Source organism: Notolepis coatsorum (genome assembly GCF_963971535.1).
Source record: "Notolepis coatsorum genome assembly, chromosome: 4".
Classification (NCBI taxonomy): Eukaryota; Metazoa; Chordata; class Actinopteri; order Aulopiformes; family Paralepididae; genus Notolepis; species Notolepis coatsorum.
The window spans coordinates 27,477,816-27,500,572 of NC_140168.1; the positions used below are offsets into that span (position 1 = coordinate 27,477,816).

General features: G+C 47.3%; 1 protein-coding gene across 1 annotated transcript in view; it reads right to left on the reverse strand.

The window, feature by feature from the left end:
• The window catches only part of khdrbs3 (KH domain containing, RNA binding, signal transduction associated 3), a gene marked incomplete at its 3' end in the record, with an annotated part of 234,070 nt that overhangs the window by 68,862 nt on the left and 142,451 nt on the right, over nt 1–22,757 (reverse strand). The window contains exon 6 of the mRNA XM_084312684.1: nt 18,796–18,979. Within this exon, the coding sequence (XP_084168810.1) occupies nt 18,796–18,979 (184 nt within the window). The remainder of the gene's footprint in view (nt 1–18,795; nt 18,980–22,757) is intronic.

The following is a 22,757-nucleotide window of genomic DNA, read 5'->3' on the forward strand; positions in this document are numbered from 1 at the left end:
ATTAATATTAAGGGTCAAGTCAACTTCTCCATAATGTGCTATGGGGAGTTGGAAATAATCTATAAGGTCAGTGGGTTATCGTCGTCGTCAGGGGGGTCAGGGAAAGCAGGCAGCTCTATCAACTTGGCTACTGGTCTGGTGTAGGTCCGCCCTTGGACGATGACTTCTGCCGCTCTGACCTTCCCATCGGAACCGTTAATCACTTTGCTCACACGGCCGGCTGGCCACGTAGCTCGGGGTAGTGACTGGTCTATTATCATCACGACGGTACCCACTGTCAGGTTGTCCCTGTCTTTAACCCACTTCTGACGGGCTTGAAGGGATGGTAGGTAGTGTAGGAGGAAGCGGGCCCAAAACTGGTCGGCCAGTACTTGGCTGTGTCTCCACATCCTCCGGCCGTTCATCTCGTCCTGTCTGTACACCGTCTGAGGAAGGGCAGGGTCCAGCCGCCCCATCAAGAGGTAGTTTGGGGTGATGGGGTCGATGTCAGCTACGTCGCTTGGAACGTAGCCGAGGGGCTTGGAGTTCAGAACTCCCTCAATCTCTGTGAGGACCGTAGCCAGGACTTCATCGCCCACGGTCTGGGCTCCAAGTACGGTGTACATAGCAGTCTTTATGGATCGGACCTCTCTCTCCCACGTTCCCCCGAAATGGGGGGCATTCGGGGGGTTGAACTGGAAGGTGACCTGAGCAGGAGCGAGGCGGATCTTGAGTTCTTCACCCATGGTCAGGAAGCTCTCTCTCAGTTCCGTGTCTCCTCCTCGGAAATTTGTCCCTTGGTCGGACAATAGCACTGATGGGGTCCCTCTCCTTGCTTGGAACCTTCGGAATGACATGAGGAACGAGTCTGTACTCATCGACTGGAGGAGCTCAATGTGAACAGCTCGGGTGGTCATACACTTGTACACGATGCCCCACCTCTTCTCTGTTCCTCTTCCCTTCTTGACGTTGAATGGGCCGAAGCAGTCCACGCCCCTGGAATGGAAGGCCCGCTCGGCGAGTCGGAGGCGGCAGGGAGGCAGGTCTGCCATCTTCGGAATACAAGGCTGTGCCCTCCACTTGCGACAGGTCGGGCAAGTCGACGTACAGCTTCTCTCCCTTGGAGTATCCAGAAGCGCCGTCGGATCTCCGCAAAGACTCGCTCGGCCCCTGCGTGGCACACCACCTTGTCGTACTTCTGGATGATCAGATCTGTTATCTTGTGTCGGCTGTTTAGGATGATGGGATGCTTAACATCCTCAGCCAAGTCCGGGGCCCGTCTCAATCGACCACCCACCCTGATGAGGTGCTGGGCGTCGATCTCTGGGGCTAAGGTGAGGAGTCAACTGTCTGAGGGGACTGGCTTTTCCCTTCTCAGACAATCTATTTCTTCTGGGAAGGAGTCTCTTTGTGTTCTCTGTAGCAGAAGAAGTTCCGCTTCCTCGTAGGCAGATGCGTCGAGGTCTGTGGTGGGGGGAAGTTCCGGGTGGTGCCATAGGAATGTCCTTTTCTGAGCACTCTCCAGGGTTAGACAGTCGTCTAGGTCCGGGTCCGTTGGAGCCGGGGCTTGACTCAGCCCGCAGAACATAGACCTCTTGTGGTGGGGCACGTACCATGACTCTGTCGTCCTTTCTGCCTCGTGGTCATCGATTTTCTTTATGTGGCCGGTCGTGATCAGCTTCTCGATCTCGGTGCGATATATCATTGCTTGGGGGGGGTCCTTGGCGAGGCGCCGCTCAGTGCTCTGTAGGTAGTGGTGTGTCGCTCCCTTAGGCACATGCAGAGTGGGCATCCCTTCCCGCCTCAAGAGTGGGGTCACGTATCTTAGCACTCCGTCGACCTCGACCCACGTAGTCTTCTGCTCGAGTAGAGCTATGGCATACTTGTCCTCTTTGGACCGAACCATCTTGCGTTCGTTCTTGAATGGCAGCAAGTCTAGTGTCCATAGCCTCTCAACGTGCTGTAGGAGGGTATTGTCTGGGTCGCTCACCATGGTGTAAAGGCAGCGTGTGGACGTTGGTCGGTTGGAAGGCCCGGAGAGGGGGCCCTGGAGCGTCCATCCCAGTCGGGTCTTAACCGCGGCTGGGCAGCCTCTGGGTCCGATGTGGACCGCATCAGTTGGGACAATGAGGTCCACGTGGTCGGAGCCAATGAGTAGGGTCGGCGTAGCGCCGCTAATGAGCGGTATGGGCAGTTGGCGTAGGTGTTCGTACTTCTCCCTCAGCTGTGGGATGGGGTAATCATAGCGTGACAAACCTATGTCGTAGCTTGTGAACGCCTTGTTGATGCTGTACCGCTTCTCGGGCTGGTCGATCGCTGCAATGGTGAACGAGACGTTTTCACCTTTGATTGTCTTTAAGTCTCGACGAATGGTACGGAGGGTCATGGTCTCCTCTGGACCCCGCAGGTCCAACTGGGTCGCGGCGGAGGCGAGGAGGAGGGTCTTCTCCGACCCGTCGTCGAGGACGGCGTAGGTGTCGAGTACCTTGTCCCCGTGACTGAGGAGTACTCGTACCACCTTGAGGAGCACCCTGGAGCTCCCACTCCTCGCGGGGTCGATGTAGAGTACTTCTGCTCTCGAGCTGCTTTGTGGGGCGGGTTTTCGCTTGTTGCTCTCGTGCAGTGCTTCGAGGTGAGCGCCGTCACACTTGCCACACTTCTTCTTAAGGCGGCATTCTGCTGCCATGTGGCCGCGCGCGCAGCGGAAGCAGCGGCGGTTAGCTTTAATCCACTGAATTACTTCGTCGGTGGTCAGTTTCTTGAATGCGTCGCACTGTGACAGCCAGTGTTTGTTGTCGCAGTATTGACATGCGATCTTCCATTTTCCCTTGCCGGGGGGGTTGTGACTCTTCTGTTGTGACACCGACTCGGCCTGGTGCATCACGGTGATGGGCCTGCTTTGGTCTTTAAACCTTCTCGGTCCCTCTTTAATGTTCGAGCCACCCCATGCGAAGGTGTCAATTCTTAGGCTGCTAACCTCCCTGGCTAGGAAGTCAGCAAGGTCCAGGAGTGATTGTTCTGGGCCGTTTGGGTCACGGTGGTTTCTTTGCCGCCGAAAACGTTCTTGGCGGAATGGGGGGAGCTTCTCCAATATACGCTCCACGTTGGAGTTGGCGTACAACTCGTACATCCCCTTCTCTCGTTGGGACCCGAGCATCCCTACCAGGGATTGTACCTTGACGGATAGGTCGTCCAGGGCTCGGTTGTCTTTAGCTGGGGGGAGACGTTCGATCTCACGTATCTCCTGAATGACATAGTCCCATGTACGTCCGTAACGTGCGTCGAGGGCAACCAGGACGTCAGAATAGGGAGTTTGGGAATTGGAGTATGCCAGCGCTATGTTGTGTGCTCTAGTTACCTTGAGGTGCTTAAGGAGAATGGCATACTTGTATGACTCGTCCTGTACTCCGGACATAATTGTCTCTAGGCACATACGCAGCTCGGTATACTGCGCTCGGTCTTCTCTTGTGAAGTCTGGGAATGTGGGTGTCCCAATGTAGGATGCCATGGATGGCTGTGACACTGACGCACGTGGGGGGAGAGGCCTCCTTGGCGAGTCTCCCCGTACGTGGGGTCGTTGGTTCGTGCTGGGCGGGAACCAGAGGCTGGGTTCCCAGGCACTATTCCTTGGTGCCGTCGGTTGCTCGAACTCCCCACTGGGACGTGTTGGGGGTTCATAACGCAGCGTGTCGGGACTGAGACCAGGGCTGCACTGATCCTCCTGGTTGGAGATGGGGTCGTGCGGGTGTGCTTTCTGTCCTCCCTCGTCCTCCGTTAGGCGTTGTAGTCGCTCGGCTAGCTGCTCTGCAACGTAAGCAGGTTCTTCCCTTAGGCGGGGTCCCGTGTAGCTTTGTCGGGAGGGGAAGGTGCCCTCGACCCGTGTCGTGATGATCTCCGGGAACTCCGGGTGGAAGAGTGGGGAGTCACCCTCTGGAGCGCTTGCTCCATCATTTGTGCTTGTAGGCGGTCTCGCTCCGCCTCGCGCTGCGCATTGGCTGCGTCGCGCTGCGCATTGGCGCGGTCTCGCTCCATGGTTTCTTGAGCCTGGAGGCGCCTCTCTTCCAGTCTGAGATGTATCGCGGCGTCAGCCTGGAGGCGACTCTCTTCCAGTCTGAGATGGTCGCGCTCACTCTCTCGTTGCGCCTGGAGGCGGTCACGCTCACCCTGGAGGCGGTCTCTTTCCGCTGAAGCGGTTAGCGTGGCGATCAGGACTTGCGCTAGCCTCTGGTCGGCCTCGCTTGGGGATGACGCTGATGATGGTGATTTGGAGTTGGCAGGGCTTGGCGGTGACCTGGTCTCCTTACGCGCTCCGAGGTCCATCTCGGGGGCGCGGTGCTCTTTACTCTGGTGCGCTCCGAGGTCCATCTCGGGGGCGCATTCTTTACCTTCTTGCGCTCCGAGGTCCATCTCGGGGGCGCGTTCTTTACCTTCTTGCGCTCCGAGGTCCATCTCGGGGGCGCGTTCTTTACCTTCTTGCGCTCCGAGGTCCATCTCGGGGGCGCGGTGTTCTATGGGCATAGTCAAGTCATGTCCCGCTTGTCCCCCCCCCTTGAGCTAAGTCAGTTTCACTTAAACTAGCTTGGGTCTCTACCGGTGGGGTTGACAGGTCGATAAGGTTGGGCATACTTGAGCTACTAATGATATCCTTGCTTAAAGTCCTCGTAGATAAGCTAGGGGGTAACTCTACAGCATAGTTCTCCAAGTGGGGAGGGGGCTGACGCTGGCGCCTAGGGCGCTCTAATGGGGGAGAGCCGATTGGAGAGTGTCCGCCGCTGGCCATATTATCACTAATATTATTATTATTACGGATACCCTCCGGCTCGAAGGACCAATTGTAGCTAAGAGGCTACACAACCCTGACTGTATTAAAGATTGTTTAGATTAAACCACTACTAAAGAATATTAATAGCCAGACAGTACAGTTAGACAAAATGGCGGACACTCAATTGACTGCGCGGGGACAGGGATACCAAGTTAACAGTATTTTAATAGTCATAGCAACATACATATTAGTTATCACGGTTCTCCTTTAATAATAGAATGTCAGTGTATCAAAGTCAGCGGTAATGAATAGTTCCTAGATTACGGATACTCGACCGGAGCTCTGAAGGGAGTGAGATGAAACGAGGCGATACAGGGAAAGCAAATGGTGGCTGGAGACGATGGTTTCCCTCTTGAGCCCTGCTCCGGAGGAACTGTAGACCGGTCGGATAATCCTGTCGCCGCTGGAAGAAGGGGTCTCGTACGGAACCGGTCCTTGTAATCCTAACGCCCGATGGCAGGGTTAATAGCTATTAATCCAAAAGCCCGTTGGCATAGATGGTAGCTAGCTAGCTTCGTTTGTACTTGAAGCTAACCCGCAGACGGTCTCCAATGAGTAGTTATATCCAAACGGCGCTGGGTTTAACTATAAGTCTCTCCACGTTACTTCGCTTACACGAGTCACTATACTGTGCCAATAATGGTTCTACAATATTATAGTTGTATCTAAGCCATTAGCTTTCTATAACGATACACTGCTATCGGTCTGTGTACAACTGTACCGGACGTCTCACACTCTCGCTCTGCTAGTTCTCCTGGTATGTTACTGCCGCTGCGGCTGCTTGCACCGTCTACAATATATACTCAAACTGATCCCTATGGGGCTCAGCCGATTTACCTGTACAGAATCAATGCGCTTGCTCTGGGCTTGTCTGAACGTGTCTGAACATGTCTAGAAACCATGTCTAGGGGGCGCGTCTCTGGCGCCTACAACGTCAAGGATGGGACCCAATGAGGCGAGCGAAGAATACTATTATGCAAACAGATGGCGTAAAGATATATATCTTATATATATAAACAATATACAAGTTATACAAAATAATAAACGCAGACTTTCAGTGTTAATCTGGACCTTCAGAACAGTGTCCATTATGAGAAATAGTGCCGCTGCGTTTGGAATTCATGTACATGTAGTACGTGTGCATGAGAGTACGTTTCAGGGTTCTGAATGATAACATCTGCTGTACAGGATGTATTTGGGTCATATTGACCCAAAGAGTGTTGGGAGTTTCTACATAGAGCTTGGACACCGCTAATTCTGTAATGACACACAAGAAGAAAGAAAACAAAAGACAAATACTTTAGCTAATGTGCAGATTCATCACCCCAGTCCTGGAACACCTCCCCTGGCTCCCCGACTCCCCCCGGATCAATTACAAAATTCTGGTCCTCACCTACAAAGCCCTTCACCAACTGTCCTCCCCCATATCTCACAGACCCCCTCTCCCCCCTCCCTGCCAACACTCTTGTTTCTTCATATCCACCTGCCTTCTCTCCACCCCCCCAGATCCAATTTGTGCAGGTTTGGGGACAGAGCTCTTCTCCAGGGCAGCTCCCAGGTTCTGGAAGTCCTTCCCCAAAGGCATTAGAGACTCAGAGTCTCTCTCCAATCCCGTCTCAAGACCCATCTGCACTGCCTTCTCTCAGCCCCCTTCCCACCCATCCTTGTGTGTTTTGCTTGTCTGTTGTTGTCTCACTATCCTGCCCCTTAGTGTAAAGTGACTTTGAGTTCTAGAAAAGCATTATATAAATCACATGTATAATGAATAATAATAATAATAATAATAATAATAATAATAATAATAATAATAATTATTATTATTATTATTATTATTATTATTATTATTATTATTATTATTATTATTATTATTATTATTATTATTATTATTATTATTATTATTATTATTATTATTATTATTATTATTATTATTATTATTATTATTATTATTATTATTATTATATTAATAACAATGGGTCTCATTCCCGAAATTTTTTCAAAGAGTTATTCTGGAAGACTTATCTTGGAACCACTGACACATAATCAATGACAAGTTCACTCTGAGTCCTAAATTATATGATCTGCTTGGAGAATGGCATTCTGTCTTAAACTCGAAAGCGCGTTCCCGTTCAGGTCATTTGCATACAAAACAACGCCTCCAGAGCTCCTTATAAGGCAACTAGTGATGCAGCTGTGTGAAAATGGAATGGCGGAAGTGCTTTGCGAGTCTTGCGAGCCGCGTGATTACGAAACCTAGCGTCAGTCAGTGCCAATCAGAGAGCGTCTCAGAGAAATGCGTCTAGGTTTCGTAATCATGCTTACGCGCCATCAAAACTAGATTAGATTAATGTATTGGCATCATATACAGCTCGCGGTACACCTGCCACAGCGCACGCGCACACACACACACACACACGCGCGCGCGCAGTACTGTATATGAATGAATGAATGAAATATAATATATATAGCCTACGGCGGGCATAATGAATGAACGCAGTATGGCTTATAATTAAGCCTATAGGCTACTGTTCATTCGTAGGCGCACACAAGACTTGTTATGGAATATTAATGCAGTCTATTTCCACCGATTAGCTTTAGTTCTTATTTATTTATCCACTGTCATTTCAGTGTTGGTGCAGGCTATATAGTGTATTTCAATATAAGTTTAATTGATTAATGATATATTCGAAGGAATGCAGGTTTATAGCTATATCAACCCCCTCCAATGTACAGTAAATGACCAAGTATGGTTTTGTCAATATTCCAATGTACAGTTTTGCTTGTACAGTGTAAGTCTATCCCCCACCCACCCCTCCTACCCAACCTCCTCCAACAGTTTCTATGTCAAATGTACTCTCTTTTCTGGACTCTTTTTGTATCACAAACAGTACTGCATTTGCAAATCTGGTATGTCATAAATGTATAGATGTAGCAGTACTGTCTATCTGTGTCGTGTGTGTCATATATGTTATGATGAATTGAAAATGGGGGACCCTGATGTAAACAAGACGAAATTCTTTCTCTGGTCTGCATCCCCTTATGTAATTGAGCTGTACTGTACTGTACCCATTCTGCAATCTGTTAATACAGTTTTCACTCAATCAATCAATCAATCAATCAATCAATCAATCAATCAATCAATCAATCAATCAATCAATCAATCAAACAAAGGTCTGTCCCAGTGTATACCAATCAATGGGATACATTGCATGTTGACCTGCATTCTTTCAAATGTATATAATTAATCATTAAAACAGATGTGTAACTAATAAGAAATAAAAATTCCACAGAAAGCATTAAATAATAATTATTTTCAATCATTGCACAATAATTGCATAATTGTGTTTGAATATCTGAGTAATTAAAGTAATTATACATTTGTCCAAAATAGCTGGTTCAGATATGGTTAAGCAGCTGCCCTGTGATCAGATGAATCCATATTATTTATTTTTCCGACATCAAATGCGTAATTTCTTATCGTACAAATATTGTCATATTTATTTTAATTATGATTAAGTAATTAATTCCAATGAGGCCTGTAGGGTTGACATAAAGGAATCACTATGAGAACACAGTCTGTCAAGTTGATACAATTTTAAATTAGTCAATCAATCATGAGATTTGATCGTGGCTGAGAGCAGATTTAAGAGTGCTCCTCAGCACTCTTAAATCTGCTCTCAGCCACGATCAAATCTGATCTCAGGAACATTTGGGGACTCCCGCTCCCAGCCCTAATATGTCTTAAATGGGCCGAAATCTGGCTAAGACGAAATTTTTTGGTCGTAAATTCGTTCGGGAATGAGACCCAGTAATTGTTACTATTATTTCCTGTATTATAATTGTATTCTTTTTTAAAGATTAGCCCCCCCTTTTTTGTAAGTATAATCAATTTAAAACTGTATTGTAGCTATTGTACCAATTGCAGGCTTGAAAAAATCTGTCATGTTGTGAACATGAAAGCTCAATCATTTGAAACCTGAATGTCCGTAGTTCCGTCTTCATTCAGAAGCATCACTGGTGTTGTGTGATGTGTGCTGTCAGACTGCTCATATGACAGTGGTCTTAATGGAAGACGTGGGATGGTTGGTAAGACCCCTCTGCTGGTTTTACGACAGGGCTTATCAACGATCCCACGGCTGGAGTGCTGTTCTCAGGAAACCGGTAAAAATGTATTCTGAAAACACATTTTCCAAACCACCCCTTTTCAAAAGAATTCCTGTGCAACACTCACACGGACTGACCTGATGGCAGGCTGCAGGGAGCTCTCCATGGTCCTGATTGTAGAGAAAATACTGTGTTTTCAAAAATAACCATTATGTGTAGATGGGGCCATTGGCCATCATGTTAACATTTTCCAAAAGCTCCATTTTGCTCCATTTCACCCATCCACACTGTACAGGCAAAACAGAATAATAAAAGAAATCTCCACCCTGGTAGGCATTTTCCAACAGCTCTTTTTTCAGTGACCTAAACCCTGTTGTTTTCATGTGGACGGGAGGCCAAAACATTGAGAATAAAAAAAATATATATATCCGTATACGTGTGGACATGGCCTCAGTCTAGACACATAAACGTCTTACAGTATTATAACATGACAGCAGCTGCGCTTGTGAAGCGATCAGATAAATGTTTCTTGTCGAGTGGGAGAAGCAAGAGGAAAACCATAACCTGTACTGGATGACAAGGTCAGCTGGAGTTGCACATAACGTGGCTCACTATGGATTTAGAAACCAAGATCACCCATTTTCACATGTCAACAATATGACTCTGGTGATTGAGGTACAAGGAAACTATTAAAAAAAGGAAGGGTCTTCACGTCAGAATACCAGCGTTCTATGCTCTGCTTGGTGCCAGACGTTTGTGTCAGTTCTATTGAAGCCTGTATTAAAATGTTAATTAATATACCAGCTATCTGAAGAAATATACATCAACCAATATATCAAACGTTAGCTAGTTAACGATGCAACTAATTGCAGATGATTCTTACATTGGAGGTAATAACCTGTTTAAATGACGGGTCATAAACGAGGAGGAGGCTGATCCCATTCAACTCAATGTTGGGCGAACTGAAAGTTTCCACACTTGGCACCAATGTGCGTTCACGCCCCCTACACAGTGACGTGACGACCCTTCCTTCTTTTATAGTGTCCTTGTTGAGGTACAGTATGTCCACAAGATGAATCCATCCCGATATAAGACGCAGAAAAAAAGCTCTTTATTTCCCTCCAGTACAGGAAATGAACACAACTTGGTTTTGACTGGTGGGAAATATTTCTGGCACGATCAGTAAGAAATATTCCAATTATAGCAGAAACTTCAACTATCTTAAAAAAAAAGAAGAAAAAAAAGGCCATTATAACCAACACATCATTATCTCTTTTGACCCTGCTGCAAGATCTGCTACTAAGGTTGGCCTTGGGCTGGTTATAATTGGAGGGATAAAAAGGCCAGCACTACAAAAGCCGACCCATCACCTCTCCTACAGTAATGTCCGTGAAGTACTACCACAACACGCAACACTGTCACCAGGGATGTTCCACTCTGCAGTGTGTATGCACAGAGCTCCAGTAGATAGGTCGGCCCTGTTTAGTTTTCAGCACCAGCCGTCCGCCATTAGTTCTAACTGAATCCCCCTACTTTGTCACTCTGGCGGCTCTGTCTAGGTGCTGGACACAACACACCGTGCCGTTAAGGGCCACATTAAACTTTAACAGTGGCATGTTATTGTCGTTTATGAGACCAGCCTGCAGTATAATTGAGTTAGGGGAGAGCTAAGGGAACCATACTTGTTTTACAAATCACGTTTGCCAAGTAGGAACCGCTATCCGCCGGTACTCGCTATACGAAATCTAAAGAGGTTCAAGGTGTAAGTAGACAGGTGATCGATTGTTAGAATGCTTAACTCGTCCATATTGGTGTTGGTAGTCCAATTGACCAATTTGCACAAATAGAGAATATATGAGGAGTGGAGAATATCGCAATAAGAGCGATGTGGTGATGTTTCAGAGTATAAAGAGGATTAGAGTAGCAGAGAGAGAGAGAGAGAGAGAGAGAGAGAGAGAGAGAGAGAGAGAGAGAGAGAGAGAGAGAGAGAGAGAGAGAGAGAGAGAGAGAGAGAGAGAGAGGTGATGGTCATGGTCATGTTTCAGAGTATAAAGAGGATAGGATTAGAGTAGCAGGAAAGGAGAGAGCGAGAGAGAGAGCAAGAAAAAAATATATATATATATAGAGAGAGAGAGAGAGAGAGAGAGAGAGAGAGAGAGAGAGAGAGAGAGAGAGAGAGAGAGAGAGGAGGGAGAGAGAGAGAGGTGATGGTGATGTTTCAGAGTATGAAGAGGATAGGAATAGAGTAGCAGTCAGAGAGGAAAAAGGAGAGAGAGAAAGAGAGCGGGTAGAGAGAGAGAGAGAGAGAGAGAGAGAGAGAGAGAGAGAGAGAGAGAGAGAGAGAGTGGAGCGCGAGTAGCAGACAGCGGCCCCCCTAAGTGAGTCTTTCATTTGTATGCCAGCGGATGGCTGAGAGGCGTGTTGTTAAAAGATAAGGGTTGCCCTCTGAGGCCACTGAAGACTTCCAGAGGGCCTGGCAGCACTGCATGTTAGAACAGCTGTATCACAGGCCCCTCCATGGCTGCTCTACAATAGCATTGTAACAGATAGGGCCGCCGCCACCGCCATAAAGAAAAGAGTGGTTTGAAGAGGCAGACGTGTTCAGAGCGCACTGTATTAGTATTCCAAGTTAGTTCCACGTTTCACACGTTTAAATATGCACTGTTCTTTTGGAACTGTAACCATTCCAAATGGTGACAAGACGTCACCCTGGGCTGATTGCTCCATGTGCACGCGGGATAAAGATGTCAGATGAAGTAGATGTGTTTTTATTACATTTTTATCGTCTTCATCATTACTGTGTAGAATATGCCTGTCAAAACAAGAAACAAAAGAAAACGAAAAAAAAAATACATGAATGTTTGAAGCCTGTAGCCTGTGCATTGCTCCTATGCCCAACTGTGCATGTCCACACCATCACTGCAATACAAGTATTTCCTCTTATTTCACATATCTGGTTATGAATATGAAACGATGTTGCCTGAGGGGCTTTAAGCTTGAAATGTGTTGCCTAGTGTTTCTTGCTGCATGGGGTGAAGCCTGTTATTGTGTTGACTTATTTCCTTGCTTTTGATGCACATTAGTTTGCCCTGCATGTACTCCTACGTCACATTTGATCATCATATACCTCCCCGTTCCCGTATGCAATTGTTTGAACAGAATAGTTTGTTGTTTTATTCAGTAGACTCTTATTTATGTTTTGATTCACACGTTGGCTTTGGCTTTTGTTTGTAATTGTAATCTTGGCATCGCTGTAAATGAGTTGGTTTTCTGATACAGTAGATACATTTATAAAGGTTGAATGAATGAATTAGCATTTATTAATTTCATACATATAATTATATAAATGTAAGATTTAATACGTATTCACCTTGGAATTCAAGTGGCTTCCACCTTCTTAATTTTTGGTTTAATTAATACAAATTAAGACTGTCATGCATGAAGGACACATTTTTCCCTGAGGATGAACTCTTCGACAAAACAATATAATATTTTGCATCCTATTGCAAAATAAGTACTACTGTTAATTATAGAGTATTGTTATTTATAAAGTATGAATAAATCACAGTGTGTTCAGGAGCATCACATTAACTCAATCCCCGCCAACAACGCTTATATACGTGTTTGGCCGACAACCGTTGAACGCCAACCACGTATATACGTTATTTGATCGTTTTTCCTTTTTTTGATATTTGTATTCATTATTCATCCGGGGACCTTGGTGTTACCATAGGGAATGAGTCTGAGATCGCCAAAGTGCAATACCGGTCGCATCCAGCTAGACAGCGGTATCGAGCACCCTTTGAAACCTTGTATCTTGGCCTGTGTAATGGCCAAATGTCTCCGGTCTGACTTTTCCTTGTCCAGTGAATGGAGCGGTTCTCCCGGTTCCATTGAAGCTCGTCAAATATCCCCAATCCATATGTTGTGGTGGGTTATGCCGTGGACCAAATGGACATTGGATGTACCAGATGGCGATCAAACAATTGGAATATTATTTTTGGAATACTCCCGATCACAGGTAAGGACTATCTGACATACATTTTTGCTTGATCGTGCAATGCTTTTATACCGATCGGGCTGATAAGCATTTTTAGTGTTCAATACGAATGCCGTTACTGCCAATTTATAGTATAATTGACGTATAAGCCTATTACTCAGCCTTTCGGGAATTACCCCAGACCACGCTATAACGATACTTATATTCACCACGGTATAACACAGGAAAGTATGGATAGAAAAATGTATTCTTTTTCACATATTGAATGATAGATAGGTGATGTCAAATGGGCCATAGTATTGTATCCATAGGTATAATATAGAATATAGTTATAGCGGGGCGGTTAGGTGGCCGAGCGGAGATTGCGTTCGTCACCAGCCCCGGAGCTGAGCTGGATTTGCCTGTTCGAATCCAGCTCACAGCTCCGGGGTTGTCACCAGCTTGGCTGGCCGTCTGCACTGATACAATTGGCTGTATCAGAGGGTGGGAGAAGCTGGCGGGGTGGGTCCGGGTCGTTGTAAACAGCGACTACTACAGTTCGGTCGGGGCGCCTGCTAAGCGCGGATTGGACGTGAGGGGGATAGTGTGGTCCTCCCACACGCTACGCCCTCTCAATGAGAATCCGCGCTGCCAGGTGAAAAGAAGCGGTGATTGGCTGGACGTGTGTCGGAGGAAGCACGTGGTAGCCTCCACTCTCCCAGATGATCTGACTGTGGGGGGTAAGTGCGCAGCGACCAGGAAGGGACTGGGAATTGGCATACGACTAACATTGGGATGGGAGAAAATCGGAGGAAAATGGAGGGGGAAAAAGACCAATAAAAAAAAAATAATAATATAGTTATAGCTCTACAAACAAGGTGACACACTCCTATCTTTTAAAGCGTGGCAGTGCTAGAACGGGGCCCGACTAATTCCCGGTGGTCAATGAGTTAATAACCACATTAGTAATCAATTATCAATAATCAAAAGTAAACAATTGAATCCCTCAAACAAACAATAGGCTACTGTATACTGCACCAACCGTGAGTCCACTTTTTCTGATTCATTCTGTTTTGAAATTGAATCTAAAGGCTGTATGTTTTTTTCTTTTGTCACTTTTTCTGTGCGTTGAAAGATCAAGACAGTAGAAGATGTGTACTTACTTAACCCTTTCTAGTGTGGTAGTGAAATGGGTAAATCAATTTTCCAAGTACGTTCAAAAACATCCACAACAGCCACGTGGTCCTACATCTGAAGGGTTCAATTAGCCTTAATAAGTAAATATATTTTTTCACGTAGAAACAGTTTGCTGACTCTGTTAAACAAGGGCACAGCACTGAAAAAATTGGAGGCAACTCCGTAAAGTATTTCACCCGACGATCAGTTTTCGAAAACAACTACAAAAGGCAAGCATAACCTCCTTTCTTCAGAGCGTGCGAGCCTCGCATGTGTCCCAACCACAAGCTACAACCACACGCTACAACCACACGCTACAACCACAAGCTACAACCACAAGCCACAACCACACGCTACAACCACACGCTACAACCACACACTACAACCACACACTACAACCACAAGCTACAACCACACGCTACAACCACAAGCTACAACCACAAGCCACAACCACACGCTACAACCACACGCTACAACCACACGCTACAACCACACACTACAACCACAAGCTACAACCACACGCTACAACCACAAGCTACAACCACAAGCTACAACCACACGCTACAACCACACGCTACAACCACACACTACAACCACAAGCTACAACCACAAGCCACAACCACAAGCCACAGAAGAAAGGAGGGCAAACGCCACACACTTAAAGGATATGTGAAAAAAACACTTAATGAATCCTTGGCTCTAAGAATGACCGCATGAGGGAAGGCCACGAGGAGGGGCCACGAGGAGGGGCCACGAGGAGGGGCCACGAGGGGGGCCAGGAGGAGGGGCCACAAGGAGGGGCCACGAGGAGGGGCCACGAGGAGGGGCCATGAGGAGGGGCCACGAGGGGGGGGCACGAGGAGGGGCAGCAGCCGTCTACGTTCTACCTCCTAACACTAACGTTCTACCTCCTAACACCAAAATAACAGGAGTAGTCTATCTGGGGTGAGGGGGGGGGGGGGGGGTGTAGCATAAACAATACTGACCCACTTCCATTATGCAACGCTCGGCCACCCCCCCCCTTTACCCAGAGGGATTAGGAATTCAAACAGATGTGGTTTGTAGTCATAATGTGAGCCGCGGTGGCCAACTAGTCTCGCACCATTATCCCACTTTCAACTAGCCGCCTCATGCGCTGCGTAATGCATCGCTCGGGTCATACATCTAACAATGAACTGACACGTCGCCCCCCCCCCCCCCCCCTACCCGAATGGTACGGAATGGATAACGTGCAGCACTGATGTAAGAAAATGAGAATTACATTATGACTTAATTCTCCTCAAATGCGATTAGCGGCAGGTAAGACAGGGGGGGGGGGGGGGGTTCCGAAAAGCGCACACAAATTAATTACAATGAAATGAGATTCGGCTGCAGACGTCATTGTGTGCACGGTGCAAATCCGGGACTGGGACTGCCTGCCGCGGCCGAATGAGACAATAATGACATTTGTGTGATTTTGTTTGCTAACAAATGGATTTAGAGTAATTCGATACAGATACTTACTGTACGAATAAAAGCTTTGATAAAAGTGAATTATGTCAACTAAATCACAGAGATTAAGTCTGCCTGTGAGTCATCATGATAGAAATCAAAAAGGCAAGTGTACTACTCCCTCGGAAAAGAGATGTGGAGTCTCAATGGGTGAAATGAAGGCTAAATAAAATAAACACCGTAGACGCAGGGAATTACATCAGCACAAGGACCTCGATTTGTGTACCTCATTGTTTGCATTTTGTACTTTAGGTTGTACTTTAGTTTGTATATTGTATATTGTATATTTGTATAGTGTATTATTTTACCTTTTTTTACTGTATATGAAGCACATTCTCAGGGGGCTCATACATAACCAAGCATTTCACTGTAATGTATATTTACTTTATACGTGACAAAACTAAAACTTGAACTTGAACTGGAGCAAAAAGCAGCCAAGGCATCGAGCACAAACATCCCTTTGGCCCACGGCTGTGACACACGCACCAGCTCCATGGAGGCAGGTAACAGGCGGGTAACAGGCGGGTAACAGGCAGGTAACAGGCAGGTAACAGGCGGGTAACAGGCGGGTAACAGGCGGGTAACAGGCGAGTAACAGGCGGGTAACATGCAGGTAACAGGCAGGTAACAGGCAGGTAACACACGGGTAACAGGCGGGTAACAGGCGGGTAACAGGCGGGTAACAGGCGGGTAACAGGCAGGTAACAGGCGGGTAACAGGCAGATAACAGGCAGGTAACAGGCAGGTAACAGGCAGGTACAGACGGGTAACAGGCGGGTAACAGGCAGGTACAGACGGGTAACAGGCGGGTAACAGGCGGGTAACAGGCGGGTAACAGGCAGGTAACAGGCAGGTAACAGGCGGGTAACAGGCAGGTAACAGGCAGGTACAGACGGGTAACAGGCGGGTAACAGGCGGGTAACAGGCGGGTAACAGGCGGGTAACAGGCAGGTAACAGGCGGGTAACAGGCGGGTAACAGGCGGGTAACAGGCAGGTAACAGGCAGGTAACAGGCAGGTAACAGGCAGGTAACAGGCGGGTAACAGGCAGGTAACAGGCAGGTAACAGGCAGGTAACAGGCAGGTAACATGCGGGTAACAGGCAGGTAACAGGCGGGTAACAGGCGGGTAACAGGCGGGTAACAGGCAGGTAACAGGCGGGTAACAGGCAGGTAACAGGCAGGTAACAGGCAGGTAACATGCAGGTAACAGGCGGGTAACAGGCGGGTAACAGGCGGGTAACAGGCGGGTAACAGGCGTGTAACAGGCAGGTAACATGCAGGTAACAGGCAGGTAACATGCGGGTAACAGGCGGGTAACAGGCGGGTAACAGGCGGGTAACAAGCAGGTAACAGGCGGGTAACAGGCAGGTAACAGGCAGGTAACAGGCAGGTAACAGGCAGGTAACATGCAGGTAACAGGCGGGTAACAGGCGGGTAACAGGCGGGTAACAGGCGGGTAACAGGCGTGTAACAGGCAGGTAACATGCAGGTAACAGGCAGGTAACATGCGGGTAACAGGCGGGTAACAGGCAGGTAACAGGCGGGTAACAAGCAGGTAACAGGCGGGTAACAGGCAGGTAACAGGCAGGTAACAGGCAGGTAACAGGCAGGTAACAGGCGGGTAACAGGCAGGTAACAGGCAGGTAACAGGCGGGTAACAGGCAGGTAACAGGCGGGTAACAGGCAGGTAACAGGCAGGTAACATGCGGGTAACAGGCAGGTAACAGGCAGGTAACATGCAGGTAACAGGCGGGTAACAGGCGGGTAACAGGCGGGTAACAGGCGGGTAACAGGCAGATAACAGGCGGGTAACAAGCAGGTAACAGGCGGGTAACAGGCAGGTAACAGGCAGGTAACAGGTGGGTAACAGGCAGGTAACATGCAGGTAACAGGCAGGTAACAGGCGCGTAACAGGCGGGTAACAGGTGGGTAACAGGAGGGTAACAGGCAGGTAACAGGCAGGTAACAGGCAGACAGACGAGCAGAAAACAGAACAAGGTGAACATGCTCAGTAGCAAAGGGAACCAGTCGGCGGCGACTACAGACAAGAAACATCTTTCTCCACGTCATCACATGACACACCAGCAGCACACAACCCCCCTCAACCTGCTGCCGCTCTGCAGCGAACGCCGGGTCCGGTCCGGCGACACATTCGTTCAGAGACTACGTAGATCCACTCATTCAGCCACTAATTTGCTGCGATGCCGTTAGATTTATCATGTGGCAGATGTTCGGGGGGGTGGGGGGGGGGGCACAGGTTGCAGGTGTCGTGGGATGCGGTTTACAACAGTGACAATGATGGGAAACAGCTGGTCCAGGAGTCGTTCCCGGTGACCTCCACGCGTTCGACTCGCAGCCACTGAATAAACCTGTCAGACGCGGTTAGGCACGGGGGCCGGCGGGGACCCTCTCCTGCGCGGGACGCCTCCCCGCGCCCTGGATCTGCTAAATATGCCACGTCGATGCCAATAGCCCCGGGGAACTTGCTTTGACGGTGCAGCGGGAGGCTCTCTTGGCAAATGCACAAAGGCTCCAGACTCCGGATGTATTCATCTCTGGCAGCAGTTGGTATTGCAGCACGCCCTCCCATAAGGGCAGGTAACGCCAAAATTATTCACCCTCTCTTATCAAGCACTGAATCCTGTGTGGTGTGTGTGTGTGTGTGTGTGTGTGTGTGTGTGTGTGTGTGTGTGTGTGTGTGTGTGTGTGTGTGTGTGTGTGTGTGTGTGTGTGTGTGTGTGTGTGTGTGTGTGTGTGTGCGTGTGTGCGCGTGTGTGTGTGTGTGTGTGTGTGTGTGTGTGTGTGTGTGTACCAGCAAGCATCTGATGGTGCAGAGGAGTCACAGAACAGTGTGTGGGTCTCGTCTGTATGGGTGTTGTTTTTATTTATTTTTGCCATTTGGCAGGTGCTTCTATCCAAAGCCTTGGGTGACCCCAGTGGGAACCGCACCCCCTAACCGTGGCAGTGTTAGTGTCGCGCGCTACCCATTAAGCTACAGGCTTACGTTGTTCACAGTTCACATTGAAGTGAAATGATGGGGAAGTGGCTACAACAGCTGCCTTTTATAAAAAAATATTATACATGGAAGCTAATATTTTGTCAGAATCAAAAGCAGAGAGTCCGCACTTCGCCTCATCGTCATGTTTTAAAACGGAAATGCAAATGTCACAAAGTATGCGGCAAATAAATGATCAATTCCACAACAACAACACTTCTGACTCGCTGCTGCAAGTTACATGTACTTACATATTCGCCGTACGAGTCCTCCACTATAGCCGGGGGCGGCCTGTATCCGGCTGGCCGGGGGACCCCTCTCGCTCTCTGAGCTGGCACGCCTCTCCCCCTGGTAACGGGCACGCGGCTGGGTGGGGCTCTGGGCACGGCGCCGCGGGGTACTGCTGCGTGTAGAGGGGGGACTCCTCCACGACTCCTGGCACAAACAAGCCCAACAACAGACAATGAATCTGGCTGAGCCTACATGTGGTAAATGGTGCATTTATATATCCAAAGCACTTTACAATTTTCGTTCCTCACATTCACCCATTCACTCACACATTCACACACCGATGGCGGAGGCAACCGTGCAAGGTGCCAACCTGCACATCGGGAGCAATTGTCTTGCTCAAGGACACTTCGACATGCTGCCCGGGAGGAGTGGGAATCGAACCGGGATCCTTCCAATATACCAGACGAACGCGCTACTCCTGAGCCACTGTAGCTGTGTCGATGCATGCGAGCAATGTTATGGATCCAATCCGTATTGCTTTGCTTGGGACTGTGCAATACATACTGCAATTTGTTAGATAAAGGTTTATATTCTCACCATATTTATATATACAGTATCTATCCATCTGTCTGTACATACCTGCACATCTTTTTACATATCTGCGGATACTATATGTATATATCTGTACATATCCCTTACCTGTCTTACTAGTTACGCTGCTTGTCAGTATGACTTACTAGTAGTGTCTTTATACCTGTATCACTGTACATAATAATATTACAACTCTGTACATCTGATCACCTGTAAATGATATATTACAATTGCACTTTACTGTTACATTTGCACTTATTTTTGTTATATTGTACTTGTGCTGTATAATGACAATACATTTGAATATAATCTAATATTTGTGCATATGTTCAGCGTGAGTCTAAGTGAAACTTCACCTCAATTATACTGTGTTTGGATTTTTTATGTTCTTTATTTTCTCATGTTGTGGCCAAGTGTTTGAGCAAAAGCTTTTTATCCGAGTATCACAGACAAAATAAATGTGTATATACTTGAGAACAATTACTGTTACAAAGGGTCAGATTAAACCGAATATATGTATTTATTGATTGATATATATTGCATAATATTTGTATATCGTTTGATATCCCTTGTGTATTCTTTGTACATATACACGGAATATCCCTTTAACCTACTACAGACCATAATATTTCGTTCTCTTATTGGATGGCGTGCCACCAGCGCCAGTGTCTTACCCCCAGAGTCGAGTTCAAAGCTACCGTCAAGACATGTCTGTACATGCCCGGTTCTGCCCAGGACTACGAGACAGAAATAAGGCTGGTACTAGTTTATTCGCCCAACATATAAATATGGCGCAGGTGAATACAGAAGTAGTTCAGTTCAGTTCAGTTCGAGTCTTAGTAACAAGTTGAAGCCTCACACTACGATACAACGTGCTGTGAAGTGGGCCCGTATTGCCCCAAAATAGAGTCTTGTTTTATCCTAATACGTTTGTTCAACGTATCGTTCGCTCCTTACTAGTAAAGCCTTCATCACGAGTCAAAGACCAAGTGAAGTGAGCAACTGTGCGTCTAAATAGAGCACTTATAGCCGCGTGCGAATAGGATAGTAAAGTATCAGAGCTTGGTTGAATAACGTGATGATAAGTTCAACTTAGTTAATGTGAAGTACCGCGCACCGGAGGATCTACACCGGTGAATGCAGAGCCCCTTTCCGGCTGGAGTATTATTATTATTGCTTTGTACCAGGCTGGTGGAGAGGATAAGAATCGTCTACACCCACTGCTGTGGGACCTGCCCGTGAGGAACATCATTCGAGCCCGTCTCTATTGGAGAGGCTGACCGGCTTCCACCTGTGCTGCACGCATACTGGGATTATAGCGGCTGCCTTTCGTCCGCTGATCCAGGGAGTAATACCGCCTCCCCGAGCAGGAGCTTATTGAGTCCCCGTGGAACCAGACTTTGCATTAGAGCATTTGCTCCCCCTGCTGGCTTACAACCGGTAGGAACCCCCCTACCAGTATCCCCTAGATATAATTCCTAATATTCAGGTTGTATTATTATCTCATGCGTAACCAGAGGATGGACATTCATTATTGATTTGCCTACGCACATTCCTTTGCCTTATAAGCGCATTCAAGTAAAGTATATTATGTACTCTTGCTGCTAATAAATACTTAAATCCAGATTGTGTGGAAACCGTATCATTGTGGGGAAGTGTTCTCATCATATACTTGTGTACGGTATGGCCAGTATAATGTACATAAGACGGTAGTGGTTTAATGATACCATACTTGATTAATACAGTCAGGGAATTGTACCCCTCAGTTACAATTACTGTACAGGTTCCATAATCCAACACATCAGTGATGTACTGTATGTACAAGTAGAAGACATTTCCAAGGTAGAGGAAAGCAGACGTACAGTACAGTAAATGTGTCCCCAGCTAAATTGATGATATTAGCCTACGTGCTGTATACAGTATATCATGCATACATACGCGACCGCATAATTAGAGGTTATCAATAATACAAATTGAGCCGTCTCTAGGGTGTTAGAAGCAGACGGTAGTATTGAAATGTGGGTCCTCTGTGAGGCGGCTTTGGTCCGAGACAAGCCCTTCCAGGTGTACTTCCTCAGTAGCCTTTATCCATTAGCAGTAATCACGTGCTTATATGAATATTCAGTAGTACAGTACACAACGTTCTCCCGAGGTGCCTGTGGGACGTCTGTCTTATCGCAATTAAACTAGGCATGATAAATACCGTACAATTCAAAAACGCAGCCAATTTACGGTTCATTCTATGTATGTCAGATCGATACGAACACCCATTTTCCGATTTTCCTGATGAAAAGACGTGTTTGCTTTTAGAAACACGAAGAACAAATAATTGGGTGTGTTTTCCCTTTTGAATCTCAGCGTTGACGCAGAAGGATGTAAGAGTCTCGTAACGGCCGCGAGGATCTCTGCTCGTGTTTTGATGTCAAATATGGTCCAGATCATTTAAATTTAAACTACTTTATGTAAAATGAACTTAATTGCACAAGTGCTAGGTACACCAGATCGCATCACTGTACACTATTACATATTGTACATTTAGTTTTTACAACACAAAGCATTTCCTCTGTCAGGCTGATATATTTCTATTCACAGTAGATCATGTTAGTCTTTGCTGCACTTAAAGGTAGAAAGTGTAATGCCGTCAAACAGCGCCCTCTAGGTGAAAGAGCCTTATCTTGGTATTGCGCTTTGTTTATTTCTTTTGTTTCGGTCTAACATGTGGCTTGGAGTTTAGTTACTTATTATAGTGTGAGTTTCTCCAGATCAGCGTGGCCAGCAGTAGCAACCTCTCCGCCCTATACTCACTGAAATCCAACCCACACATCAGACAAAAACAAAACATGTAAACAAAGTGCAATAGAGGTCGCTGTTTGACGACATTACAGATTCTACCTTTAACCCTTTCACTACCACACTACCGACGGGTTAACCCTTTCACTGCAACAGGGCGGCTACGTGGCGTAGTGGGCAAGGCGCTCGCCACAAATGCAGAGACGCTGGGCTCGCCTGTTCGAGCCCAGCGCTCCACATTGCTTTCAGTTTAGCGGGTCGTTCATACTAATACACATTGGCCGTATTAGGGGGTGGGAAACTGATGGGTGGGGATCAGGCGTTGTGGACAGCGACTCCTACAGGTCGGTTGGTGCGCCTGCGCAGTAGAATCAGGAAGTGTCGGGGGCAGCGTGAGCCTCCCACGCGTTACTCCTCACCACTGAGAGATCGAGCTGCGCAGGTGAAAAGATGCGACTGCTGTTACCTCAAGTACCGGAGGGGACTTGTGCTATGTATGACTTAGTCCACATTGCAGCCGGCTTGTGGGAGGCAAGAAACAGCGTTCGTGACAGGGGAGGGTTGAATTGGATGATACGAAATTGGGATGGGAGAAAAATAT